Source organism: Juglans regia, chromosome 6, assembly GCF_001411555.2.
Source record: "Juglans regia cultivar Chandler chromosome 6, Walnut 2.0, whole genome shotgun sequence".
In the NCBI taxonomy this organism is placed as follows: Eukaryota; Viridiplantae; Streptophyta; class Magnoliopsida; order Fagales; family Juglandaceae; genus Juglans; species Juglans regia.
The window spans coordinates 28,583,012-28,609,417 of NC_049906.1; the positions used below are offsets into that span (position 1 = coordinate 28,583,012).

At 38.3% G+C, this 26,406-nt stretch overlaps 1 protein-coding gene across 2 annotated transcripts in view; it reads left to right on the top strand.

Annotated features, from left to right (window-relative positions):
* The window catches only part of LOC108984299 (transcription initiation factor TFIID subunit 2), a 54,038-nt gene that overhangs the window by 13,193 nt on the left and 14,439 nt on the right, over window positions 1–26,406 (top strand). For both annotated transcript variants that reach the window (XM_018956206.2, XM_018956207.2), the window contains 10 exons: window positions 1,834–1,918; window positions 2,039–2,130; window positions 3,332–3,457; window positions 3,558–3,611; window positions 5,636–5,704; window positions 11,180–11,277; window positions 11,428–11,775; window positions 21,768–21,855; window positions 24,255–24,380; window positions 24,477–24,533. In XM_018956206.2, the coding sequence (XP_018811751.2) occupies window positions 1,834–1,918; window positions 2,039–2,130; window positions 3,332–3,457; window positions 3,558–3,611; window positions 5,636–5,704; window positions 11,180–11,277; window positions 11,428–11,775; window positions 21,768–21,855; window positions 24,255–24,380; window positions 24,477–24,533 (1,143 nt within the window). The remainder of the gene's footprint in view (window positions 1–1,833; window positions 1,919–2,038; window positions 2,131–3,331; window positions 3,458–3,557; window positions 3,612–5,635; window positions 5,705–11,179; window positions 11,278–11,427; window positions 11,776–21,767; window positions 21,856–24,254; window positions 24,381–24,476; window positions 24,534–26,406) is intronic.

A 26,406-nucleotide genomic window follows, 5' to 3' on the forward strand; every position in this document is an offset into this window, starting at 1 on the left:
TAGACTTGGAGCATACCACCAAGACCAAGGCCGTTACCACTTTAGCCAACCACTAGGGGTTACTTTTTTTTCTTTTTACATGCTCAATGATCTTCCTTTTTTCCAATTTTTTGTTTCTATTCTTTTAGAGATTATGAAGTTGAATTGCTCTGCAGACATTGTCTACCTTGCCATTTTTTCCAAAAATAAAAAAATAAATAAAAATAGGACAACAATAAGCCTTGAAAAGCAAGTGCAACTTTTAACCAAGTCTCTGTTTATTTTAATGTAGTTTCTTTTGGCTGGAAGATGTTGCTAAAACATTATATTTTGATAAGGCAACTTTATTAAAAAAGGGGTGCAACCCTAGTATACATCGAAAGAAGCTTTGAAGATCGTGAGTGGTCAATGGAAGAATTAGAACTTTCTTTTTTCATACTTTACTCCATTGGTTGATTGTAATTGATTTTAACAGCATGAAATTTCATGAATTCTTTGTATCACTGGATCACCATGCATAGGTGACGCTCTTGTATATACCCCGTGTACTCGGGCTCTTGCCTATTCCTATTTTCAATAAAATTCTTCTTTGCTGCAAAAAGAAAATCCTAGTATACTGGAAGTAAACAATAAGAAACAGCTAACTAGGGCAATGAAGAAAAAACAAAATTCAATAAAATCTAGAAAGCTAGTGGAAAGAAACTATTTTGTGCTGCCATCCAAACATAAATAGAATCAGCCATAATTACTATGGCTGCTCAGGGGACTTCATTAACAAGGCATCTGTGAACCCTCTTCAAACCCTTGGCATATCTTGCCAAGGCCAAAAGCCTGTCATGGCTTTTGGAGCTCGTTGGGCAATTTTTGCTGTGTTGCCCACTTTGTCAGTTTTCACGAATTCCTTTGACCCTTCCTCCTGTGACAGAACATCCACCATCTTCAAGAACCACCCTCTGCTGATTTTGCCCAGCAATATTGCTTGCTTATCGCAGAAAAGGGTGAGAGAAAGAGAACAACATGAACCATTCACAAAAAAGTAATGCCGATTCTGACGAGTCAGTTTGACACTGGAAGATATTTCAGAATGGCTGGCCTTTTCGAGGGTCCTTCTTCTCAAGAAAGGTAGATATAGAGCCAAAGAACGTGTCATAGAGGAGCGTGGTGTAGTCTTTGGGAGTTATCCTTGGAGCCTTGAGCTGCAGTGTCTGCCATGGTGCTGCAGATCATCATTATTACCCTCGACCTGAGAGTCTAAGCAATGGGTAGTAGTGATGGTTGGAAGATATTTTTTTTTTGGAGTTAAGCGGGGGTGGAAAATGATTCCTGCTTTGTGAAAGCAAAAGTCGTTTTTGCCCATCGTTCTTAGATTTCTTAACTGGAACATATTTTCTGTTGACTTGCATTTTGTTTTATGGGAAACATTTCTCAATTGCCTAAATGGTGAAATGAAGAGAAAGGAAAGCTTGCTATTCACTACTTTGGTCTATGATTATACAACATACTGTGTTTAATCCTTGTGGACAGATGAAATCAAACGAAGCATTGTACTATTTGCATGTACTGTTCAAATGGTACCATAAAACACTTTTCATCCTGTCTTCCTTCAGCTATTGAAGGTTATTTGAGTCTTTTTTTTAATAAAAATTTTATGACAGCTAGAATTTTCCTAAATTAAGGGTTATGATTAATTGTATTTGTTTGTTAAATTTTTGTTCTCCTTATTGTAAGATGCAATGGTCAGCTTTGTGCGAGACTAAACAGGTTTGATCTTCAGTAGAGTTGCCAGTAGGGAAAGCCGAGCTAAATTTAATTTGATTTACTGCATCATGTTGATGGGAAACATTTCTGTGGCAGACTATAGACACAAGGATTAAACTTGCTTATGCCCTTGCAAGACAGTGGTTTGGTGTCTATATCACTCCTGAGGCACCAAATGATGGTAAGTTGGTACAGTATTTTTTTTGTTTGTACTGTGCTGAACTTAGATTATCGGTACTTTTATTTTGCATAAGAGTTGAGAATCATTTTTTGCTGTCATTGCTTAATGCTCATTGTTCAGAATGGCTGCTGGATGGCCTTGCTGGTTTCTTGACGGATTATTTTATCAAGAAAAATTTGGGAAATAATGAAGCACGTTATCGGCGATACAAGGTTTGCTTTTCTTTTAGTACATGCATATGCTACACACCTAATATCTGTTGCTACGTGGACAAGTTGTTTACATTAAGGTGCTGAATCAGATTGCTAGTTTGGGAGGGGGATTTGTTCCATTAGAGGAAGGTTTGTTTAAATTGACATTTATCTCCCGCTTTCTTCACTTGGGGCAATTAAAATGTAAATGCCATATTTTTCGGCCACTTGATGGATTTGTCACCTTGTGGTTGTTCCCTCAGTTTTCTTGTTGAAATTTCTGTTTTTCAGTAAAAAAAAAATCTAGCAGTTGTTGGATTTATTCCTCGACATATGCCTGTGGTTTTTTTTCATCCTTTCCACTTCTTTATCTTCCTTTCATTTAATAATTTTTTGACTTGCCTTTTTGATGTTTTCACTTTGGTGAATCCTGTCCGGATGCAACGTAGTGATCAAACGTGGGGTTGAAATGAGCTGTAGATTCAGACCTATTGGATTTGATTTTGCACTATAAGTAAATTTGAATTGCCTGATACAGAGTTTTGGTGGGCACGGTTGTGTTATTCGTGTATCCGGGGTTTACTCTCAGGGGTGTCTGAGGGGTCTTACCTTGGTGTGGCTTCACGCTATTAAAAAAAAAAAAAAATGCACACTTTAGTGAAATATATTCTCTGCCTACCATATTATGTTCAATTCTGTGTCTGGTTGGGAAATGGCTCTGTCCAATAATTTCTGTTTCTCTAGTTCTCTATATTATATGAATTATGTTCTCTCTTCTTCCACAGTTGGGTGTTTCTTATAGTATGTTTTCTGTATACTCAGGTTGTGCCCCCCCCCGGCACTTTGAATAAAATTACCTTATCAAAAGGTTGCGGTGGCAACTTTTTTTACACACTGTTTTCGTGGACTTGGGTCATTATTTGTAATGAGGACAGTTTTCATAATTTGCTTGTATCCATCACTAGTGTTAGTGGTAATTAGGCGTATTGTATTCTGTGTATATTCCCTGTGTACTTGGGCTATGCCTTTTTCTATTAATAAAGTTTTACTTTTACTTATAAAAAAAAAAAAAAAAAAGATGTGGTGGCACACATTTGTTTTCAGGGACTAAAGAAATGCAGATTTTAATTGTATGTAGTTTATTTATAATTTTACTTCTAAAAAAATTATAATTTTATTTGTAAGTTAGTGCCACTTTCTTTTTTTCTTTTTGTAAGTGCAGGCAAACTGTGCAGTTTGCAAGGCAGATTATAGTGGTGCAACTGCTTTGAGCCTCTCTGCATCTTGTAAGGATTTGTATGGAACCCAGTGCATTGGTCTAATTGGCAAAATAAGATCATGGAAGGCTGTGAGTTCACTTTGAGTTTTTCCCCATCTCAAGTATGCCTACGTTTTTAAATTGCTTTTGTATTAAAGTTTGAAGTAACTGATTGGTTGGTTCTTTAAAGGTGGCAATCATTCAAATGTTGGAAAAGCAGATGGGGCCTGAGTCTTTCCGTAATGTAAGACCCCTAGATACTTTGTTGTTTGGCTAGCACTATTTTGATGGATGAGAAACACGAGCAATTTTTTGAGCTTGTTGCATTGATTGGTTTTTCTTTGTCTTTAATATATGTTTTTGAAGTTTTATTTTAATAGACCCATCAGGGTGTAGCCTAGTGGCCAAAGGGTGGGCTTGAGATTAGTTGTTGTGATGCCCCATACTGAGTGATAAGGGTAGTTAGTGAATGAGATCCCACATTGCTTGGGAATGAGAAATTATTACTATTTATAATAATTTCAATGGGCTCCAATTGTATCATTGATTAGTCTTTTTGGAGTATAGGTCTAGATGTGGCTTGGGCCTTGATTGGGATGTTACAAATGGTATAAGAACCTACCACAATTAGAAATGTGAGATTTGAGTTGTACCATCTATGGACTGGCCTGACACGTTGGGAATTTTTTTTTTTTGGGGGATTGTGATACCCCATACTTGGTGATCAAGGTAGGTGGTATATGAGATCCCACATTGCTTGATAAGGATAAATTCTTGCTTTTTATAATAGTTTCAATGAGGCTCCAATTGTATCATTGACTATTCATTTTGGAGTATAGGCCTAGATTTGACTTGGACCTTCCTTGGGATGTTATAGATGTGGACACAGATACACGGTTCAATTTTGCACTAGGAGTTATTTTGGATTACCTAATACACGGTTCTGGCTGGTAGACTCGTGTATTCAGGGTTTACTCCCTTGAGGTGGATTTGAAGGGCCTTGCCTTGGTGAGGTTCCACTCAATCAAAATGAAAAAATAATTTTATTTTGGTAGTTATTGGTCTTCATAAAGATATTAGGGCCTCAGAATTTTAGGAATATTGTTAAACAGTATGCGAGTCATTCATAGTTTTTCCTGAAAGTGGATCCATAGGCTGCCCAATAAGGAAGTTGTTTTTACCAGCTGAAACTGAAAAGCATCTGGGGTATTCTTCCCATCCACATAGGGCCTCAGTCGATTTATTGATGATATAAATCTAGAGAGTTGATTTCCTTAATCTTACGCCGCATATGATCCAATTTTTACTTACAAAAAAGTAGTGTTCAATCATGATAAACAATACTGGTTGGGAACTTTTAATATTTTGGCATATACTCTGTCACAGTTGGTGCCTTGTGATGATAATATTGGCATTTTCAGTAATTTAATCAATTTGTGAAAGCTAGCTTGTGTTCCAGAATCATAAAGTTCTGTTATTTTTCCTCTAGTTTGTATTTTCTATTTATCTTTGGTTTTGGGATGAGGTGGCAGATGTTGGAGGTTTTATAAATGCTGTTGATATTAACTTGTATTGAAAATAGAGGTGAGGGTAACTCTGACATAAAAGTGTAAATGCACATGTAGAAGGAAATGAATGTGCAATTTATGTAGCCAGCCTTATGAAGCTATTTCTCATCAGTTGCTATGAGATATGTCCATATTCCTTTCATGGTCCCTTATATTAGCTTTAGTTGTAGTTTGTGTTAATGTCATCATTGTCTTTGAAGTTGTTGTTGAAATAATGATTTTGAAATTATATTGGTGTTATACTTCTAATAACATATAACAGGTGGTTTGATAGCAAATACTGTGCCTTTGATGGTGAGATAGCCTTTCTTGATAAAAGATTGTGATAATATTACAATTGCCCATTGTGCTTACGTAAATTGTTGTTGGGAGGAGTGGAGACCCAAGTCTTTGCTTTTTCCATGTAGAAGGTATTCAAGTAAAAACTGAGGATTCAAGCTTATGTGTGCTGATGAAGTTATATATGGAAAAACATTCTGCTAATAATTTTTCATCACATCACATCTGCTGCTCTTGGGGCCTCATTGTCCCTCTGCCTTTTTAGTGATGCCATTTGCAATTTATGCTCATATATTTTATACTTTTTTTTGTTAGTAATGTGTTTGCCTATGCATGTGGATCTCAATGTGACTATAATTTGTCAATTTTGAAATCACAATCTTCCATACTGATGACTTTCGTTCTTGATTTGTCTGTACAGATTTTGCAGACTATAGTGTCTCGAGCACAGGATTCAACTCGTACATCCAGATCTCTCAGTACAAAGGAGGTAATGGCATTATACTACGGAAAAATGATATCAACTATTGGTACATTTACGCCCCACAATTTAAGTGAACTCTAATTTGTGCTGTTCCATTAGCACAATCAAATTGAACGAGCTATTATTAGTATTATTCTCATCTTTGAGTTCTTGAACAAGGGGCACCTTAAAAAGCTTTTTTTTTTTCTATAAGAAGAAGAAAATTTTATTATTAGAAAATACAAAAGGCATAGCCCAAGTACATAGGAAATATGAAGAACATCAATTAGAATAGAAACAAAATGTGTAATGGTTTCCCAAAGGATCAAAGTATTGAAAAATAAACTTTAAGCTCTTTTGTTGTCTATTCATGATCCTCGAAAACTCTTCCTACAAATACACCACACTAGAGAGATAGAGACCATTTTCCACACAAGCAATTTGTGGACTACCATATATTCCTCCCTAGTTGCAAAGAGGTCTGATTCTTTTGCATAGAACTCAAGCCAAACCAATTCTACCAAAAACGCCATTCTACAATGTTTTGAAAATCTTAAAATGGAGCAATAGGTGGTGGACAAATACCCTATTTTTCAACACATACAGGCACCAATCTCTAACAATGAAATGATGCTTCCTTGTGTAGGCAAGGGGAATAAGGACAAGAAATATGTAGGCAAGTTGGAAAGAGTGCTCTTAGTATGGTGATCCTTCCACCTTTCGACAAATACTTCCCCTTCCAGCTAGCCAACTTATGTTTAGTCTTTCCAATCATACATTCCCAAATGGACTTGGCCTTAAAGGATGCTATCAAAGGAAAATTAAGGTACATTTCATAAGCAGAGAGGATTACTTGTGTAACGCCCCAATAGAAGGCTCAAATCACATGACCTATACTCAAAAAGGACTAGTCAATGATATAATTGGAGCACCATTAGAATATTAGAAAAAGTAAAAATTTCTCATTCTCAAGCAATGTGAGATTCCATAAGCTACCTACCCTTATCACTTAATAGAATGGGGCATCACAATTCCCCCCCTTATATTCCTAACGTTCTCATCGAGCCAGTTTGTTGTAGGTGGCGCGACTTAAGTGCCACATTTCTGGTTGCGATAGGGTCTGATATCATTTGTAACGCCCCAATGGAAGGCCCAAGCCACATGACCTATACTCCAAAAAGATTAGTCAATGACACAATTGGAGTCCCATTGGAATATTATAAATAGTACAAACTTCTCATTCCCAAGCAATGTAGGATCCCTACACCACCTATCTTTATCACTTATCACAATGGGGTATCATATTTCTGGTTAGGATAAGCTCTTATACCATTTGTAACAGCCCATTGGAAGGCCCACGTCATATGATCTATATCTCAAAAGGACTAGTCAGTGATACAATTGGAGTCTATTGGAATATTATAAAGAGTAAGAACTTCTTCTTCTTAAGTAATGTGAGATCCCATGCACCACACTCTTATTATTTATCAGAATGGGGTATCACAACTTGCAACCCAATATGCTAGCCAAACTCCCCACATAAATCAGGGATATTTCCCACCAGAACCAATTCTAACTTGGTTGAGTTCACTTTTTAGCTAGAAACAGCTTCAAAGTATATATATAGGAGGAGTGCCTTCAAAGAGTGGTTGTGATCAATTGTTCGCCCCACATAGTATCAAATTGCCGTTTGCAAACAACAAATGAGAATTGTTGAGTATACCATGAGTACCATCCCCACCAAAAATCTAGAGAGAGAACCACCCTCCACCATTGTTGGCAATATTCTACTAATAGCTTCCATGACAATCTCGAAGAGTAATGGAGATAATGGGTCACTTTGTCTCAAATCACGAGAACTATTGAATATTGAAAATTGACGTTCGGAGTTCTATGACCTAGTGTACTCCACCCATTTTTTGGGGGGAGTCGAAGATAGGATATTTTGGGGCCTCTCTAAGAAAGGGGAGTTCACAGTCAGCTCTTTCTACCAAGCCATGACAATGCATAATACAAATTCATTCCTATGGAAGAGTATTTGGAAGACAAAGGCACTCCTAAAGGCAATTTTTTTTTTTTTGTATGGACAGCTTCCTTTGGTGAAAATCCTCACTCTAGACAATCTAAAGAAATCTTGAATTATGGTCATGGATTGGTTTTGTATGTGCAAAAAAAGTGGAGGGTTGGTTGACCATCTACTACTTCATTGTGAGATTGCCAGGACATTATGGAATGAAGTCTTTGCTCGGATGGGATTAGTGGGTGATACTGAGTCGGGTAATTGACCTCCTAGCTTCTTGGAGAGACATTCGGGGTAACTCTCAGATCATGTCAATTTGGAATATGATTCCAATATGTTTGTGGTGGTCTATTAGGAGGGAGAGGAACGAAAGAAGTTTTAAAGATCAAGTGCTGTCAATTAATGAGCTTAGAAATTTATTTTTCAATACCTTTCTCCATTGGTCGATTGTAATTGATTTTCATGGCATGCCTTTTTATGAATTCTTTGTATCTCTAAACTAGCATGCTTATGCGCTGCTCTTGTATATATCCCGTATACTTGGACTCTTATCTGTTCTTTTGACCAATAAAATCTTGTTTATGGATAAAAAAAAAAAAGCCACCTAGAGCACCATTCACCAATACAGAGAACCAAACTGTAGAGATTGTCGTTTCTCCCTAAAACCAGACATCTTTAGCAAATAATATCGGTAGTCTTAGTGGACATGATCACATGCCTTCTCCATATCTAGCTCACTAAGAATTCCTGGTTCTCCTGACTTAAGTCTATTATCCAGGCATTCATTGGCAATAAGCATCATGTCTAATATTTGATACCTCTTACAAACGCATTTTGGGGCTTCGATATAATTTTGCCTTATTATTATTTAGGTATCAAACAGTAAATGGGAAATGTACACCAAGACCATTAGTCCCCATAGAAACGCTAGAGAGAAAACCCCTATCTACAATAGCCAATAACATTTTGTTGAGAGGCTCTATGACAATAACAAAAGGTAACGGAGACACTGAATCACCCTATCTCAAACCATGAGAGCCATTGAAAAACCAGTTAGAGAGCCATTCACCCATATAGAAAGCAAACTAAAGAAGTGATTGCCATTTTTACCCAAAGTCATATCTCCCAAGCAAATAGTGGGGAAATTGTGAATCGACATGATCATAGGCCTTCTTAATATCTAATTTGCAAAGTACCTCTGGTTCACTAAAATCAAGTTTACTATCCAAATACTCATTGACAATAAGCACCAAGTCTTGTGTACCTTTAACAAACACATTTTGTGGCTTTGAAATAATCTTCTTAACAAACCCCTAGGGGTTGGCTCAAGTGGTAAAGGCCTTGGGCTTTGGGATATGCTCCCCCCCCCCCCAAGGTCTAAGGTTCAAATCCCCTTGGGTGCAAACAATCTCTAGGGGCCATTGGACTGGCGTATTTCCTCTTGAATCACCTAGATGCACTTGCAGAAAACATCTTGCCGAGGGCCTGTGCACCCCAGGATTAGTTGGGATGCTAATCCCAGACACTCGGTGCCAATACAAAAAATAATCTTCTCAACTGTCCTACTTAACTAATTAGCGAGAACATTAGAAATTATCTTGTGCACGACATTGACAAGGCTAATGGGTTGGTATTCTTTGTCATCATCCATTGTCCTTGCTTTTTTGGGAATGAGGGCTATGAATATGGCATTAAGGCCTCTCATAATCCTTAATTTTTACCAGTTTAAGGACTGCACTCTTTGAATGGTCGCTCAAGCCATGTGGCCATTCCTTCATCATTGGACATGGTGTTTATATATCAAACTTTGCGACTGTATCATACTTTGAGAATATCTCAAGAATTGTACATGATTTCACAAGAGTTACATTCTTTTTTTAATAATAGACTGTCCCTTGTGTACTTGGGTTATGCGTATTCTCATTAATAAAGTTTGTTACTTATAAAAAAATTAATAATAGACCGATAAGACCTTTCTTGAGCAGAAAACATGCTAGCGTGATGTGTATCCATGATATTTTTTTTTTGGTACAAGTAAATTAAGTTTTATTCAATCTCCGAAGTCATGAAATCAAGTACACATGGAGTATACAGTAGAGATGCCTAAACATTGAAAGGAAAAGAGGGAAATCCTGATAGGGAAGCTCAATTTCAAAAATATGAGTGGCCTCCCAAAGGTAAAGGGTATTAAGGGGAAAAAACATTTGAGCTCGTCCATTGATTTCTCACAATCTTCAAAATGCCAACCATTTTGTTCTCACCATATACCCCACATTAGTCAAGACACAGGTAGTTTCCACAAAACTTCGCAGTGATGCATACCAAATTGTCTTTTCCAACACACAAGGAGATTCGTCACACTTCTAGGCATTACCCAAATGCATGATTCGATAAAGCCATGGCCACTTCACAGTGAAGCTAATGATGGTTAACAAATTCACCCCTTCTTCTGCACATACAACACTAATCAATCTTCAGCACCCACTTTTTCCTTAAATTTATCCAAAAGTGTAGCCCTAGGCCTCTAAGTACTGTTTCAAGGAAAGACATTATTAGCATGTGGATATATGACATTATACAAAGATCTGATTTCAACGACTTTGCACCTAGAAAGGGGTCTACCTAATCTTTTCTTCTCCACCGCTCCCCATGCTTAAGAGAATATAACAGATCAAAGAAGGAAATGAAGAGATCCACGATTCAATCTTGCGCCATCCTGATGAAAGAGACATTCCACTGTTGGATGAAGTGAGTTGTCTTAGAATGTGTGTGTGACATCTTTTAGAGGACAAAGAACGTGATCTCACCAGAGTCCATGGATTGGGTAGATCACCCATGGAGCTAGTAAACCCTCCATGGTGTAACTGTTGACCAATTTCGTAGTTGAGACAATGCTCAAACAATTTGTACTTCTAATAATGGTGGAGCGTGCTGCTTTGTCCATGAATGTGCTGCTTTTGCTTTCTCAGTCAAGATGAGGCACTATGTAGCTATTACTGATCTATCCACTTTTAGTACCTTTCCTCCTTTTGTAATATAGACTATCTGAGATTTGTTGTGGCCATACTAACAATGTACGTCAGGGTGTCAATATAGGTCCATAGGTGACAAGGACAATGAAATCTAGGTGACAAGGACAGTGAACCTTGCTACTGTTGTTGAAAGGGTGAGATGATTGGCCAGGAAATGACCAAGAATCTGCAACTTTACCAACTATGTATATATTGTTTTTTGATATCATGTTGAAATATTTGAGAAAATATCCTTTAGGTTCAGGACCTACCTTGTAACTTATTGTTACTTCCGTCATCTTTGCATCTCTCTCTATTTAATAAACCTTCTTGATGAGCATATATATTCCTGATTTTCTAATTGGAAGGATGTTGGAGTTTGTAATATCATTCTTGATGGTTGTCGGCATAAAACGCAACACACACACGCCTAGTGGAGGTACCTAAATATTTATGTTATTTGAGATGCAGTTCCGGCATTTGGCAAATAAAGTTGGAAATCTTGAGCGTCCTTTTCTTAAAGATTTTTTTCCTCGGTGGGTGGGTTCCTGTGGTTGTCCAGTGCTGAGGTATAGTCCATATCAGGAATCATTTCTTTTCAATTCATATTTGGACTCTTCTACCAATTTTATTTGCTGATATTTTCTACTGATTTTATTTACTGATATTCTCTTCTGATTTTATTTGCTTATATTCTCTCCTGGGACTTCAATTATAAGGATGGGGTTCTCCTATAACAAACGGAAAAATATGGTTGAATTGGCGGTGTTACGTGGATGTACTGCTTCACCAGATTCTGGTGCTTCCGTTCTTAATATTAATGCTGATTCAGAAAACCGAGATAGTGACATTGGTTGGCCTGGGATGATGAGTATCAGAATTTATGAGCTTGATGGTATGTATGACCATCCAATTTTGCCGATGGCTGGAGATATATGGCAGCTATTAGAAATACAATGCCATTCAAAGCTTGCTGCTAGGCGCTTCCAGAAGCCCAAAAAGGGTTCAAAACCTGATGGCTCTGACGATAATGGTGATGTTATGCCTGCCCTAGATATGCGCTCCAGGTATCTACTGTTTTCTAATAGGTTCTTGTGCAATATTTCATTGAAAGAGGACAGTTTAAATTTGGTGAAATTGCAGTTTATCCCCCTATAATTTGGCTCCAAAACATAAAACCTCCTGTGCAGGTCAACTTGTATCATCCCTTTCATGGTTAGGGGCTGATTTGCTTTACAAGTAAATTAAAATTTTTTTGAAACAAGTAAATAGTAGGGGTGTAACCGGGCCGGTCTGGTCCGGTTTTGGACAAAATTTAGGACCGGACCGGTATGTACCGGTTTTGTATTTTCCAAAATAGATTATGCACTGGTTACCCTCCTAAACCGGTATTTCCGGTTTTACTGGTTTCCAGTCCGGTCCGGTACTTAAAGTTACCCTCCTAAACTGTAAGTTTGACAGTTTGTCATTAAAAATCTGAATGATCTACATGCCATAACTCTGATAAATCTGATAATGAAGTTCTATGTTAGGTTCCTATTGTGATGGTGATATGATGATTGAATGTAAATGGGGAATGATGTATTTACAACTAGAATGTTGCAGGAAATGGAGTGGAAATGAATAACAATCACAAAAATCCTAATAAAACATTTGAATGATCTACATGCCATAACAAGTTCTTACAAGCAAATCCATAATCATTCTACTCTTTTTTTTTTCCTTCCCCCTTACTTTGTCCCTGAACCCAGGTTCGATTAGGTCTTAGACTCTTAGTTCTCTGTCATATGGCCAAAACGATTTAGGTATGTATCTAAAAGACTAAATCTAACAAGTAATGAAATGAAAAAAAAAAAATGGAGAAACATTACCGTGAGGTGAGGCTGTTAGGGATGCCGGTCAAGTCCCTAAACACTATGACCTACTTGCCTAGGATCTCCTTGTGATGACAGAGAGCCCGTTCCTCTCGTTTGGTTCGTGAACAAAGATTACCAAGGTCACAATTTTGGTAGGGTGAGGTTAGGTGTTTAGGCTTGGCTTGGCTTGGCGTGTGAGTTGGTGAGAATGATGATGGCGTGTGAGTGTTGCAATGGATGATGGAGGCACACGGCAATAGATGAAACTAGGGTTGGCGCCACTTAGGATTTAGGATTAGGGTTGGATGAAGGAAGATGGAGTTAGGGCAAGATGTTGGGCGGCTAGGGTGGACGGCAACAAGGAAGGGATTGATTGATTGGTTGAGAGATTTTAGGAAGGATTCCTAAAATCTTAGAACTCCAATAAGGAAAGATATGGCCGGTTGTGGGGAAGAATATGGTCAACTAGGGTTCCTAAGTTATAGGAATCCCAATATGGAAAGGGAGGTGGGCGGCTAGGGTTAATCCAATTTAGGCAAGTGTTGACCGAGAATTGGACTTGGATTCAAATGTGATGGTGTTTTGGCTAGGGCAAACAAGCATGGAAGTGGGGTAAATATGGGAATGCTGTGTATGGAAGTGGGGATTTGGGTAGGGTTTTATGAGAGTGTCGGCAAAGCTATGTGTGGAATGTGGACCAAGGCAAACACTATAGTGGGCGACACTAAGTGTTTGGTTGGATCAAATGAGGCAAATGATGGATTTTGCCAATGAACAATCCGAAGAACACAATGTATTCTCAAGAATAATTCAAGAACAATTCACGAGCAATGCACATAAAATAATAGTATCAATGGAGAGAAAATGGAAGACAATAGAGTGAATGAATAATACTCATAAGATTGATAACTTGAATCACACTTATTCACGAATTGCAAAGTGTGATTCTCTCCTTAGGGATTCACGAATTGCACCCCAAAGAGCTCAAGTGCTAAGCACCGAATGGTATGATTTCAAGAACAAAGCCGTCCAAAAGGAATTTGTCAAAAGATATAAAAGAAAGGATTAAGGGTCTTATTTATAAGAGTTACAACTTGGAAACCCCTTATAGGTCCCTTGCAAATAAATAATAAATAAATAAAAGAAATAAGATAAGGCTATGGACCTATCTTGGCCGTGACATGCATGGCCCATGGTGGGCTAGAATGGTGCATGGTGGTCTTCGGGTTGGACCATGGCTAGGTGGCACAACATGGCTTGTTGATGGTCATGACATGGTGCCATGCACGGGCCTGCTGATGGGCATGGCCTGGTGCCATGCAAGGCTTGATGATGATGAGCCATGTGTGCGTGCTGCATGGCCTTGGCTGGTGGCCTGGGCGCTGGACTGCAAGGCATGGGCTGGATGGCATGCCTGGTGGGCATGCCACTGGCCTGCTCCGCAAGGCACGGGCTGGAGCCGTGCTCTGGATGGCACTCCGTGAGGCATGCCACTAGCCTTGCTGGTGTGCGGCGTGGGGTTCACGCCCCAGGAGGGCGCGCGCGCAGGAGCTTGCGCGTGGCTGTGCGCAGGGGTGCGCCCAAGGGCGTGCGCATGCTCAGAGCATGGGGGCGCGCATGTGCGTGCGCTGGGGGGCGCGCGGAGGCGTGGGTGTGTGCGGGGGCGTGCGCAGGCAGGGGTGTGCCCAGGCACTAACCTCGCTGGCCTGCATTCTGGGCGCCCCGTGCGTGTCAACGCGCGGGCCAAGGCATGCATGCATGTTGGGCGCCCCGTGCGTGTCAAGGCAAGGGCCAAGGCATGCGTGTAGGCTAGCCGTGGTGCTGCCATTGCCTTCCAAGGGCAGTGTCGAGGCTTGTCCCGATGCCACTTTCCTAGGGGTTTTAACATTGAAGGTCTGTGCGGCGAGGCAGAGATGAGAGTGGGGCAGAGTGAGGCAGTCGGTAGAGAGGCGAGGAAGAGACGAGAGTGAGGTTCGATTTTAGGGTTTGTTGGCATTATTGCCTTCTGGAAGTCTAAACGGTGCCGTTTCCTGTTGGTATAGAGGAAACGGCGCCATTTCCTGTTGGTTTCTTCTATGTAGATGGTTCTTTTTTTTAAATGATAATTATAATTTATATATATTTGTAATACATTTAATACATAGTTATATACTATAGTGATTTAGTTATAGTGATTATTAGACTATATAATAGTACTAATATTAGACTATTAGTTATATATTAGTATAGCTATATAATATATTAGACTATATAATAGTATTAATATCATACTATTAGTATAGTTATATATTAGTATTAATTATAAACTTATAGTAATTTAGTATAACTATATTAGTGTAAGTATAACTAATACTATATTAGACTATTAGTATTAGTTATAAACTTATATATTACTTTATTAGTATAGCTATATAATATATTAGACTATATATAATATAATTTAATATATATTTTTATGTTTAAAGCATATGATCAATTAAATTTTCATCTTTAAGATTAAACTTTTATTTTATAAATTATATAACATTATCTTATATATAATTATAATTTATATTAATAACATATGATCAAACAAATTACAAATATAACAATGTTCACATTTAAGATTAACATTTTATGTTATAAATTATAATATGAAATTATTTCATATATGATATATAATTGTATATATTATATATACAACTTTCACATATAATTTTATATTATATATAAAACTTATATATAAAAAAATATTTTGTATAATATTAATTTTGTATAAAACTTATATATAAAATATTAATTTATATATATATTTCCCCAACCAGTCCGGTCCGGGAAATCTTAGGACTGGAACCAGACCGGTTCCGGCCGGTTTTTGGTCCCAGACAGGACCGGTTCAAAACCGGGCCAACCAGTCCGGTCCGGTTTTCCGGTCAAAATTTACACCCCTAGTAAATAGGTGGTTAGGGGCGGATTTAAAAAGTAAGTTTTTCCATTTATAGGAACTGATTACGTGCACAGCATGTTTCACTACTTAAACATCTCGGTTACATTTTTGCCATTCTTCTATCAGTTCATCTAGAGTTTGGTGCTAAAGAGTTTTTTTCTTATTTTTTATTTTTATTTTTGTGTGTGCTGTGGGAAAAGGGTTGTTGGGGGATGGGTTGACCAAAACTTTGTTTGAGCATCTGTGGGTTGAAGCCACTGGCGAGACAGCTGGGCAACTGGTTGATTGCTGTGCCATAGTTTTTTTTTCTTGCTAATTTGGGTTTTATGTTATTGGGTTTGGATTGTTTATATAATGTGATTTATTCTGCCATTTTAAGTCTAAATTTAGATTGTTTACATTAACTGTAATAAGTGAGGATATATGAGAGACACTGAAACTCAAGGGCGAGAGAGGGAAGGAGGGAATGTTGATGAAAGATCAGTGGACTGAGGTGTTGAGATCCAGCTTAAGAGCTGGGTGGATTTAGCCTGCCAGATTTCATTTACTACTCACCACTCTTCGAATTGTAGTTCAGTTTGGAGTGAGGAAATTGAGTGCCTTTAACTAAGCCCTTTTGGGTAAATGATTATGCCATCTTGATGAGGAGGTCATTTGTATTTTTAATAAGTTAAAAACAATGAAATAGATTGGTATAAAAGAAATTGATTGTTTGATGATATACTTAGTTTTTTGTAATTGGTAAAGATAATGATGAAACATGCTGGTGTAGGATATAATTAATGAGAGAACTCACTCTTTCCCATCAGCTTTAGTTTTTGGGACAAATTTGTGATTTAACTTGGTATCAAAATAGGTGGCAAACTCATCAGAGAAATAATGCTATTGAATTGATTGGGGTTGATGGTGCTGTTTTTTCTGATCAGTCTGACATTAAGGAGCATATTTGTCTTTTCTATGAGAATCTTCTTACGGAACAACATGATTGGAGGCCAAAATTGGATCGTTTATAGTTTGATACTATTGATCCTTTGAGCGCTCAATGGCTTGAGCAACCTTTTGATGAGAACGAAGTTCTTACTGTGGTAAAAGGGATGGCTAGCGATAAGGCTCTTGGTCCAAATGGTTTTTCTATGGCTTTCTTTCAGGATTGTTGGGACATTGTGAGGGAGGATGTGATGGAAGTGTTTCATGAATTATTCTCTTTTGGTAAGTTCGAAAAGAGTCTAAATGCTATTTTTATTGCACTTATACCAAAAAAGACGGAAGTTTCTGATGTGAAGGATTTTCGCCCCATTAGTCTTGTTAATGGGGTCTATAAAATTATTTCTACAGTGTTGGCCAATCGATTGAGTAATGTCATGGAGATGATTATTTCAAAATCGCAGAATTCGTTTGTTAGAGGGAGGCAGATTTTTGATTCCATATTAATTTGCAAATGAATGTTTGGATAGTAGAATAAAATTGGGTGAGCTAGGTATTTTATGTAAGCTTGACATGGAGAAGGCTTGTGATCATGGAAATGTGGGTTTGGGTGGAGGTGGTGTGGTTGGATCAAACATTGTGTCTCGACTGCTCGTTTCTCAGTTTTAGTGAATGGCTCTTCTGAGGGGGTTTTTAATAGTTCCCGTGGTTTGAGACAAGGTGACCTGTTGTCTCTTTTTCTTTTTGTCATCGTGATGGATGCTCTTAGTCATATGTTGGGGGCTGCGGTTGGAAGTGGTTTGTTGTCAAGTTTCATGGTGGGAGGGCCTCAAGAAGGCTTGGTTATAGTTTCTCATCTTTTGTTCGTTGGTGATATTTTGCTGTTTTGTGATGTGAATCCAGGCCATGTGCAAACTTAGCGAGCACTTATGCTTTGTTTTGAGGCTATGTTGGGCCTCAAGGTAAATCTGCAAAAGCTCGAGATGGTACCGGTGCCAGGTGAGAAATATGAGTAGGTTGGCAAGTATTTTGGATTGTCAGGTTTCTTCTTTGCCGATTTGCTACCTTGGGCTTCCTTTAGGGGCTATGTTCAAGGCCAATACGGTTTGGGATGGGGTGTTTGAGAAGGTAGAGAGAGGTTGGCGGGTTGGAAGAGGTTGTATTTCTCAAAAAGGGGAAAAATCACCCTTATCAAAAGTACGTTGTCTAACCTTCCTACATATTTGTCTTTATTTCCCATTCCAATTGGTGTGCCAAATCAGTTAGAGAAGTTATTTTGAGACTTTTTGTGGGGAGGTATAGAGGAGGAAGCTAAGTTTCATTTGGTTGGTTGGGATGAGATTTGTACTCTTGTGTCATGTGGTGGGTTGGGGTTTTGGAAGTTGAGTATCTTTAATAAAGCATTATTAGGGAATTGGTTGTGGAGGTATCATCAGGAGTGTGATTCTTTGTGGAGAGCTGTGATTGATTGTAAATATGAGTGCGCTTGGGGGGAGTGGATTTCTAGGGAGGTAAGAAGTACTTATGGTGTGGGGGTGTGGCAAAACATTAGGAGAGGCTGGGATGCCTTTGTAAAACATGTCATCTTGGTGGTTGGGGACGGCTCCAGAATTCATTTTTGGCATGATCCATGGTGTGGTGGTAGGGCTCTTTGTGCTGTTTGTCCAGATCTTTTTCGTATTTCCCAGAATCCGGATGCTTTCGTGGCTGAGTTTTTTATTTGTTCCAGTGGCTCTTGTCATTGGAATGTTCTATTTTCTAGAGCTGTGAATGATTGGGAAATGGGGGCTGTTTCTGAATTGTTTGGTTTATCGTATGCTACTCAACTTGGGAAGGAATGAGGAATAAGCTGGATGCATACTGGTAGCAAGAAGTTTTCAGTTTGTTCTTGGTATAAGGCGCTGTCTAGGCCAAATGGGGTTCATTCTTTTCCATGGAAGAGTAAGGTTCCTTCACAGGCTACGTCCTTTGGCTAGTCTGCTTCTTTAGGGAAGATTTTGACATTGGACAATCTCAAGAAGCGTGGATTAATTGTTTCAGATTGGTGTTTCTTATGCAAGATATCTGGTGAATCAGTGGATCATCTACTACTAGTACATTGTTATGTGATTATCAAGTTGTTATTGATAATAAGAGCGAGAGAGAACCCTGACACAGTGAGCGAGAGAAAACCCAAACACATCCATCCTTCCGCCACCCTTCACCTACCATCGACTGGAGAGTGATGCCTCACCTCAGTCACAGATGAGGTCGACGAGCCCCGGCATCCTCGCTGACGGCTGTCTGGTGTGGGTCCTTTTCAGCAAACTGGTTCTTTCACTATTTCTCTTTGTCGGAGGTGTCAACAACTGTCGCCTTGCATCTGCCTTTACCACCACCACAAACTTGATAGACGGACTCTGGTGACTCCATTGTGGGGACTTCGACGTCGGTCCTTCTCCGGCGACTGGGAGTTTTCTTCGGTTTTTTCCATTAATATAGTTAAGGGGCACTGCGACCTGAGCCTTTACGTCCGCCACCTGCACAGACTTGATCGACGGACTCCGGCGACTCCATTGTAGGTTTTCCTCTGGCAACCTGGAGTCCATTCTGTGTCTATGCCTTTGATTTGCAGTGGGCACAAATTTGGTTTTTTCCTTAAGAGGATGAAGCGGGAGCAGTAGGGTATCTCTAATCTGGGATTTGGGATTTGACGATGACGACACGCGATGTGGATTCGTCTTAGTTGGAAGGCAAGAGGTGGTTGAAAGTGGAATAAAAAACTTTCGTTTTTACGAAAGATGGAGGAAATAGTTTTCATATTTCTGAACGTAGCAAAATGATAGCTAAGTTCATGTGTCTAGGTGGGATGGCAGCTTCGTGGGTGGCTAAGGGGATTGAGGATTGTTTAGAACTTAACTGTCATGAATGTTTCTTTAGAGAGCTAAGGATGGGTAATGGAGTTTTTATCATTCAACATCATGTTAACGCAAGGGCCAGCCTTCTGCAACCCTCAGAATTCCGGAATGGAAGGAGGAAAGGTTTGTTGGTGATTCCGAAGGGCGCAAATCGCATTGGGTGGAAAGGCTTTCTGCAGTCCATTCGAAGTGTTAGTGGGCCCAAAGCCACTATTCTGAAGCATGCAAACACCAGGGAGTTTGTTGATGGAAAAACAGTGGGAAGGCCTTCCTTAGTCAAATGTGCTTCATACGCTATGGTGTTGAAGTCACTGGCGGGTGGTCCGGCCAAGATCAGCTCAGCGGCAAAAGGAAAGAGTAAGACACTTGTAGGAGACAAAGGTCGTCAGGTGACATTGAGAGAAGTGGAGGGGATCTTGTGGGATGTCAAAGCTCAATTGTAGGGAGTTATGGAGTATTTGAGAGATCTGATGATTAAAGTGGATAAGGGGCTGGACCTAGTTGTGGGTTTTGGTGGTGGGTCGAGGATGGATGAGGGAGGGCGTGGGGTAGATCCTTTGGGTTTGAAGGCCACAATTGTGCCGACAAAGGGCGTTTCAACGCCGTCACAGATAGGGTCGTTGGACACTGGCATCTTTGCTCATGCCAGTGTCACTATGCCTTCTGAGGGAGCAGTAGGGCCTCAGGCACCAGTTGCAGATGGGGTTGGTACTTCTGTCCAGGGTCCCTCCAGGGTCTCAAGTACTTTGGAAGAAACAGTCGACCCTCTTTTAGAAGATGCAAACAGGGTAACAGAAGGTAGTGCTTCCCCTACCTGTTCTATGTCTCCTGAGGGAGCAGTAAGGTTTGACAAAGTGGCATGACAAGGATCATCGGGGGGTGGAGCACATACAAGACAACAACCATATAGCTGTCTAGCAACCATATGGTGGAAAGGAAATTATCGGTTTGTCGTTGGTGCCTCATGTGGGGGAAGGTTTAGAGTCGGGAATGAAGTTGGGTACTGTGGCTGGGGGTAATGTTTTTCCCCTGGTTTCTCTTCCTCCGATAAACGATATAGCGGGTTCACTATCGGATTGGGTTCTGAATAAAGTTAATGGGTTTCAGCAAATCTTGTGGCTTTCACATGGAGAACATGAAGACTAATTTAAAGCACTACTCACTGCGATTGAGGCGAGCCACGCGCTTGAAACCAAATCAAATTTTAAGAAAAACAGGGAGTTAAAGCGTCTTTAGTGGGTAATCAACTACGATGCTAAGGGAGGTAGCTCAAGTCGAGAGAAGACTAAAGGGAGGGCATTGTGAAGACGTTCTCATAGTGGGATTTTCTGGTAGATGATTAGTTTTACGGGAAACAAGGGGCAAGGGTTGGGGTTGGGGAGGTGTGTTACATGGTGTATTTTGGGTAGGTTTCATGGGCTTTTTGGGTCATTAGGGGCTCTCTAGTATGGGCTAGGTGTTTTCTTGTATACGTAAGTGTACTTGGTTACTCCTATTGATATATATATAATATTTTTACTAATAAAAAAAAAAAAACATTGTGATGTGACCAGGTTGTTATGGTATGAAGTGTGCAATAGGTGTGGTATGGTTTGGGTGATGCATAGGAGGGTGGTGGACCGTTTTGCTTGCTGGAGAGGTTTAAGGGGTAATGTGCAAAATAGTTGCTGTTTGGAATATGATACCTTTATGCCTTATGTGGTGTATTTTGGTTGATAGGAATGGTTGATGCTTTGAAGATAAGGGATGCTTGGTGGATGAACTTAGATGTTTTTTCTTTAATTCCTTATTTCTGTGGGCTTCCGCTATTGTATTTAATGGAACTGGTGTCCATGATTTTCTTGTTTCTTTTTCTAGTTCTTGACATGTAATAGGTTCAGTTTTTTGTATACTTCCTATGTACTAGGCTTTGTCTTGTTACTTGTCTAAATAAAATTTTTATTCATAAAAAAAAAAAAAAATTTGTCTTGAGTTTGAACCTTCGCTCCATACTTCATCTCCATTTTAGTTACTAATTCTTGTGTTAGGCTGATTTTTTTTTTTTTTTTTTGACAAGTAAAATTGTTATTAATGTATCAAGGCTCACTTTAATGACCGAATTTTGGTCCTTCACATGAAAGAGAGAATGATAAATAAATAAATCTGTTCTTTTCTATCCAATCAAGTTTTTAGGATAATTGGCTATTTAACAATCTAATTGGACAACATAATCAATTAGTGACCATTTGGCGTGACACGATCGATCAATAGTCACATGATCCTCATGTGCCTCTTGTCATTTAAATTGGAAGCGAAAAACTAAGGTTTTAAATTTAATCCCAAGCATGAGAGTGTTATGTTCGCAAGTTGAGTTGTAAGGGGGTTCCAAGTTTATGGATAAGTTCTAAGAGGGTAAATTATAATTTTCTTTTATTTTTTCTTGAGGTTCTTATTTTTCTCTTTCCTGTCTTTTGCAGTTCAGAATCTCCCTTGTTATGGATGAGAGCAGATCCTGAAATGGAATACCTTGCTGAAATTCATTTTAATCAACCTTTACAGATGTGGGTAAGAACAAGGTCTTGGTCTGTTTCTAATAGTACTCTGCCATGCTGCTGCTTCGTCTTGGTCATTAAGCATTATACTTTTGCCTGCGTAGTTTTAACAGAAGATGCATATTTGGTCTGATAAGTAATATTTCTTTAGAAAAAGCACAAAAAGGGGTATAGAAGGGGATCGAAGAGGGTGGCAAAAAGGAAACCCTACATATAAAATTGAAGAGTTGAATCAACTCTAACAAATTAGAGAGAGAAAAAAAGTTAGAAGCTGCTGTGCAATCTTAGAGGCACTAAAAAATAGAAAGCTTTAACTTCAACACTAGGAACTTGCTGCTCTCAACTTCAAAACCGAAGTGGCAAAGCAATGGCAAAGTTTTATTGTGATTGCTGAATAGATGTGCTGATGTGCTTCCAGAGATCTGCATTTGTTGAACATAATTTTCTTCCTTACTAATGTAGATGGTTGACTGGTTTCATGGATCATATTATTGTGTGCTGGGAAGTGTGTGTTTAAAGCTTCTTGAACATTTAGTTCTATCATGCATGCCTCTACCTGAAAAACTTTTTCGGAAAGGATCGCAGCACAAGACTATTTAGATCCAAGACAGTTTTTAAATGAAGTTTTTAATTAGGGCTCTAAGAGAGTTGTTTAAATAAAGTTGTGTATGTCTTTTTTGGATCTGACTTACCTGAAATTCTGTTTTTAAGACAAGATTGTGAATAGGCTGTGTTCTGAAAAAACGATTCAGTTGTGTTGTCGTGTGCAAAGTCATGTTTTAAAAATAAACATGTCCTGAAAAGTACCATGCATTCGTATATATTCTTGAAACCATGGTTTTTTTTCAAGTTTTTACTTAAAGAAATAAGGAAAAAAAAGTCTCAATTTCTCACAGACACCCTGTCCTTTGATGAGTAATTCTATTAGGAGGATTACTCTTAACAAAAAATAGAATTATTAGGAGGGCTCGATGGGTGCCACAAAAGTGGTAGTTGTTTACCACTACTTACCAACAGTTCCGCTCAAAATTCTTCTCTAAGGGTCTTTCATATATCTAAAGTTACAAAATAAGTGTGAAGTGAAAGTTTATTTGGCTCACTGCAGTTGATATGTCGTTATTAAGCAGGCACTTCTAATATTTGAAATACATTGTTAGTAAGTTCTCTTCACCGATGTGTCTTATTTGTGAAAAGGGGTGAAGAGGGATGGTGATCGCCGTTTCCAAAATCTTCACAATTAAAGAAAGCAGACTGGGAAATCTTTATGTGAATCTTATGATACCATAATGTCCTGCCGTTATTTATGCTTCCCATCTTGTTATCTGGACACTAGAAGTCTCAAGTCAGAGAGGTTTGAAAGGTCATAAATTGTTACATGTAAAGCGCACAGATAATGTCACTAATTTTAAATAGAGTAATGCTACATACAGTCGTGGAGTGTACAAGCGCCGTGCAGTCGCTTTGAAAAAAAGTGGGGTCTACTATTAAAAAATTAATTTTGTTTCATGTGGGTCCCGTATTTATTCATTTTTTTTCGAAGTGATTGCGTGGCACTTGCACACTCACGACTGCAACTATCATTTCTCTTTTAAATATCATGATGTCTATATTCACTTGGAAAGTAGTAGGGTTGTGGATAATATTATAAACACCTCTCACTATAATAACCCAGAGAGAATCCGTTGTTATTTAAGCATGTTGCTTGCTCTGTAGTGGCTGCTACTGCCACGTTTTGGGTAAGAGAATTTTTTCAGTATGGTTATGCTAGGCAGGTGGCTTTTAAACATGCACGATTTGTTTGGTATCATCCTTTCTGTACATAAGAATGATAGGAACCTAAGAGCAAAGACGTGTAGGGAACTTTAAGCTGAATCATCCAAAGTGGACTATGGTTACCGTTCTTGGAAGGAAAACTCTACATACCACCCTCCCATCCTGCTTTCATCCCTTTGTGATGAGGTAGCATTGCCCATCAACCTTGGGATTTTTCTTTAAAAGAATAAAGGATGATCCGAGGGTGATAAAAGTGTCATATTTTACATAGTGAGATGAAAGTGAGATGGGAGTGTGGTATGTGGCATTACTCATTTGTTTACTTTTTTTTCTTTTTCTTTTTCGTTTATAAGCTCTAGGTTGACATCTATGCTTCAGGACAGCCCTCCAGCTCTGCATCAGGATGCAGAAGGAAAATGTGGATACCAGTTAAATCTACAAATTCTTAGTTTGGAATTTCAGCTTTGTTTTTGAGTGGTCTAGAAACCTCAATAAGGGTTGTGACCAAATGTTTTGGTGGTTATCTACATATACATATATATCTAATGCATAGGCATGTCCATGCATGGATTACCTTATTTGATATATTTTATTCAATTATATTTTGTTTCTCTTTGTAACATTGGAATGCTTAATCAGATTAATCAGTTAGAGAAGGACAAAGATGTTATTGCTCAGGCGCAAGCAATTGCAACACTAGAGGCATTGCCGCAGCTTTCATTTTCTGTTGTTAATGCTCTGAATAGTTTCCTCACCGACTCCAAGGTTTTGATTGCTCTGTGAGGTCTATTTGGTCTTTAAGTTTTTAACCATGTATCTAATGGGGACTGGTTATCTGAACTTTTGTTCTTTGGTATCAAGGCCTTCTGGAGACTTCGAATTGAGGCAGCTTTTGCATTAGCTAAGACAGCATCTGAGGTAAGGTATTTATTTAGTATTTACAAATATTCACCTACATGGTGGGCCCTTATAATTTTTTTAATTAATAATTCTTTGTAAAACATCCACCAAACTGTTTGTAGGACGGACTTTCTGTAAATGGTTCTTGACGGGACCACATTATTTTCATAACTGTTATTTCTGACATTGAAATACTTTTTTTACATAGTTAGCTTTGTTTTCTATTGTAATGAAGAATGTTTTTTCAAGCTTGTTCCATTTTCCTTGTTGAACCAAACTTTACTTATAAATATAAATCATATCATGCATTCATACGACATTTTTCTTTCATTCGTTCCTTCATAATTTTTCGTAACATTAAGTATTTATATTAAAGTAATGCTGGATAGAGTCCTAGGGTGTGCAAACATGTGCACTCGATTTGAAAAATAGTGGGGCGCACTATTAAAAAATGAGATTTTCATGTGGGTCTCAGATTTGCCTACTTTTGTCAAATGGAGTGCATGAGGCTTTCACACCTTAGGACTGCACAAATTATTTCCCTTTATATTATATCTAGCAAAGCATGCAGTATAAAATATTTATAAAAATTGCAATTCATGAAATATCATCTAAGATACAGAATAAGGGGTTTGTAAAAAGCTAACAATTAATATAATTTAGAAAAATTATAAACATTTTAAGAAAATATATCAATGAGAATCTACGAACCACAAAGCCGTGATCATGTCTACTTACGTTATTTCCTAGCTTGCACAATATCATCACCCTTCGCAACCTTGGGGAAACATTAATTATCAGTACGATTTCTCTCTTTGACTTTTCCTGAATTCCTTGTATAACTAAACTAGTGCACTTAGGTATTGCTCTTGTATATATCCCGTATACTTGGGCTCATGCCTATTCTTGTGATCAATAAAATCTCGTTTACCGATAAAAAAGTAACTATTTCTCTCTTTCCATTCTTGGTAAAGGCCCTGTTTGGATGTTGGAAGCATCTGAGTGTAGTTCAATTTTAAACCTACTTCAATATCCAAACACACAACCAAGCCTTCACTGAACCTCACTCAAGTTAAGACCGACCAAACCCACGGGACCCACAACTGCCAAAAGTAGCACATATGTTTGTAACTTTTTCTAACTCAATTGTGTTGTTCTATCTCTCTATTTCTCTTTCCCGTCAGAAACCATTTCCTTCCCCAATCTCATTATCCCTAGTAGACTCGCATAAAATAAAAATAAAAAATGTCCTCATGAAACTGAGCTCGGCTCAGGTTATCGTATATGTTGGACCTCTCTCTCGTACCATCCCAAGTATGGGTGAGTTTTTTTTTTTTTTTTTTTCCTCCCGCACAAAATTTTTTGTACTACTTATTAAATAATATGTACACGAATAATGGAATAAAATGTGGGCATGATATTGTTGCCTTTTTATTGATAATTATTTTATTTTATTTTTTTTATAAATTTTGAGTAAGAAAAAATTTTCATACAAAAAGTAGTGTGATTATTTTTTACATGCATTGAGAGAATTTATGTTTGATTTATGTTATTTATTAGTAAAATATTTAATAAATTAATTATTCAATTATTACGACAACTTCCCAATCATTGATGGGACTCGTATATTTTTCAACTTCCCATAAACATATCTAAATTTATCTTAATATCCAAACACATATAAACTCATCTTAGGTGGGCCCCACAAAACTCACTCCACTATCTTAACTCACTACTATTCATAAAGAACTCAACTCATTTCAGCTCAGCTCAACATCCAAACGCAGCCTTAGTCTCTTCCCATACATGTTTTCCCAAATAAATCGGATCTCGTTTCCTTTGTTTAATTGTTGTACTTTCAAAGAGAACAACTCTTTTATCCATGAATGAT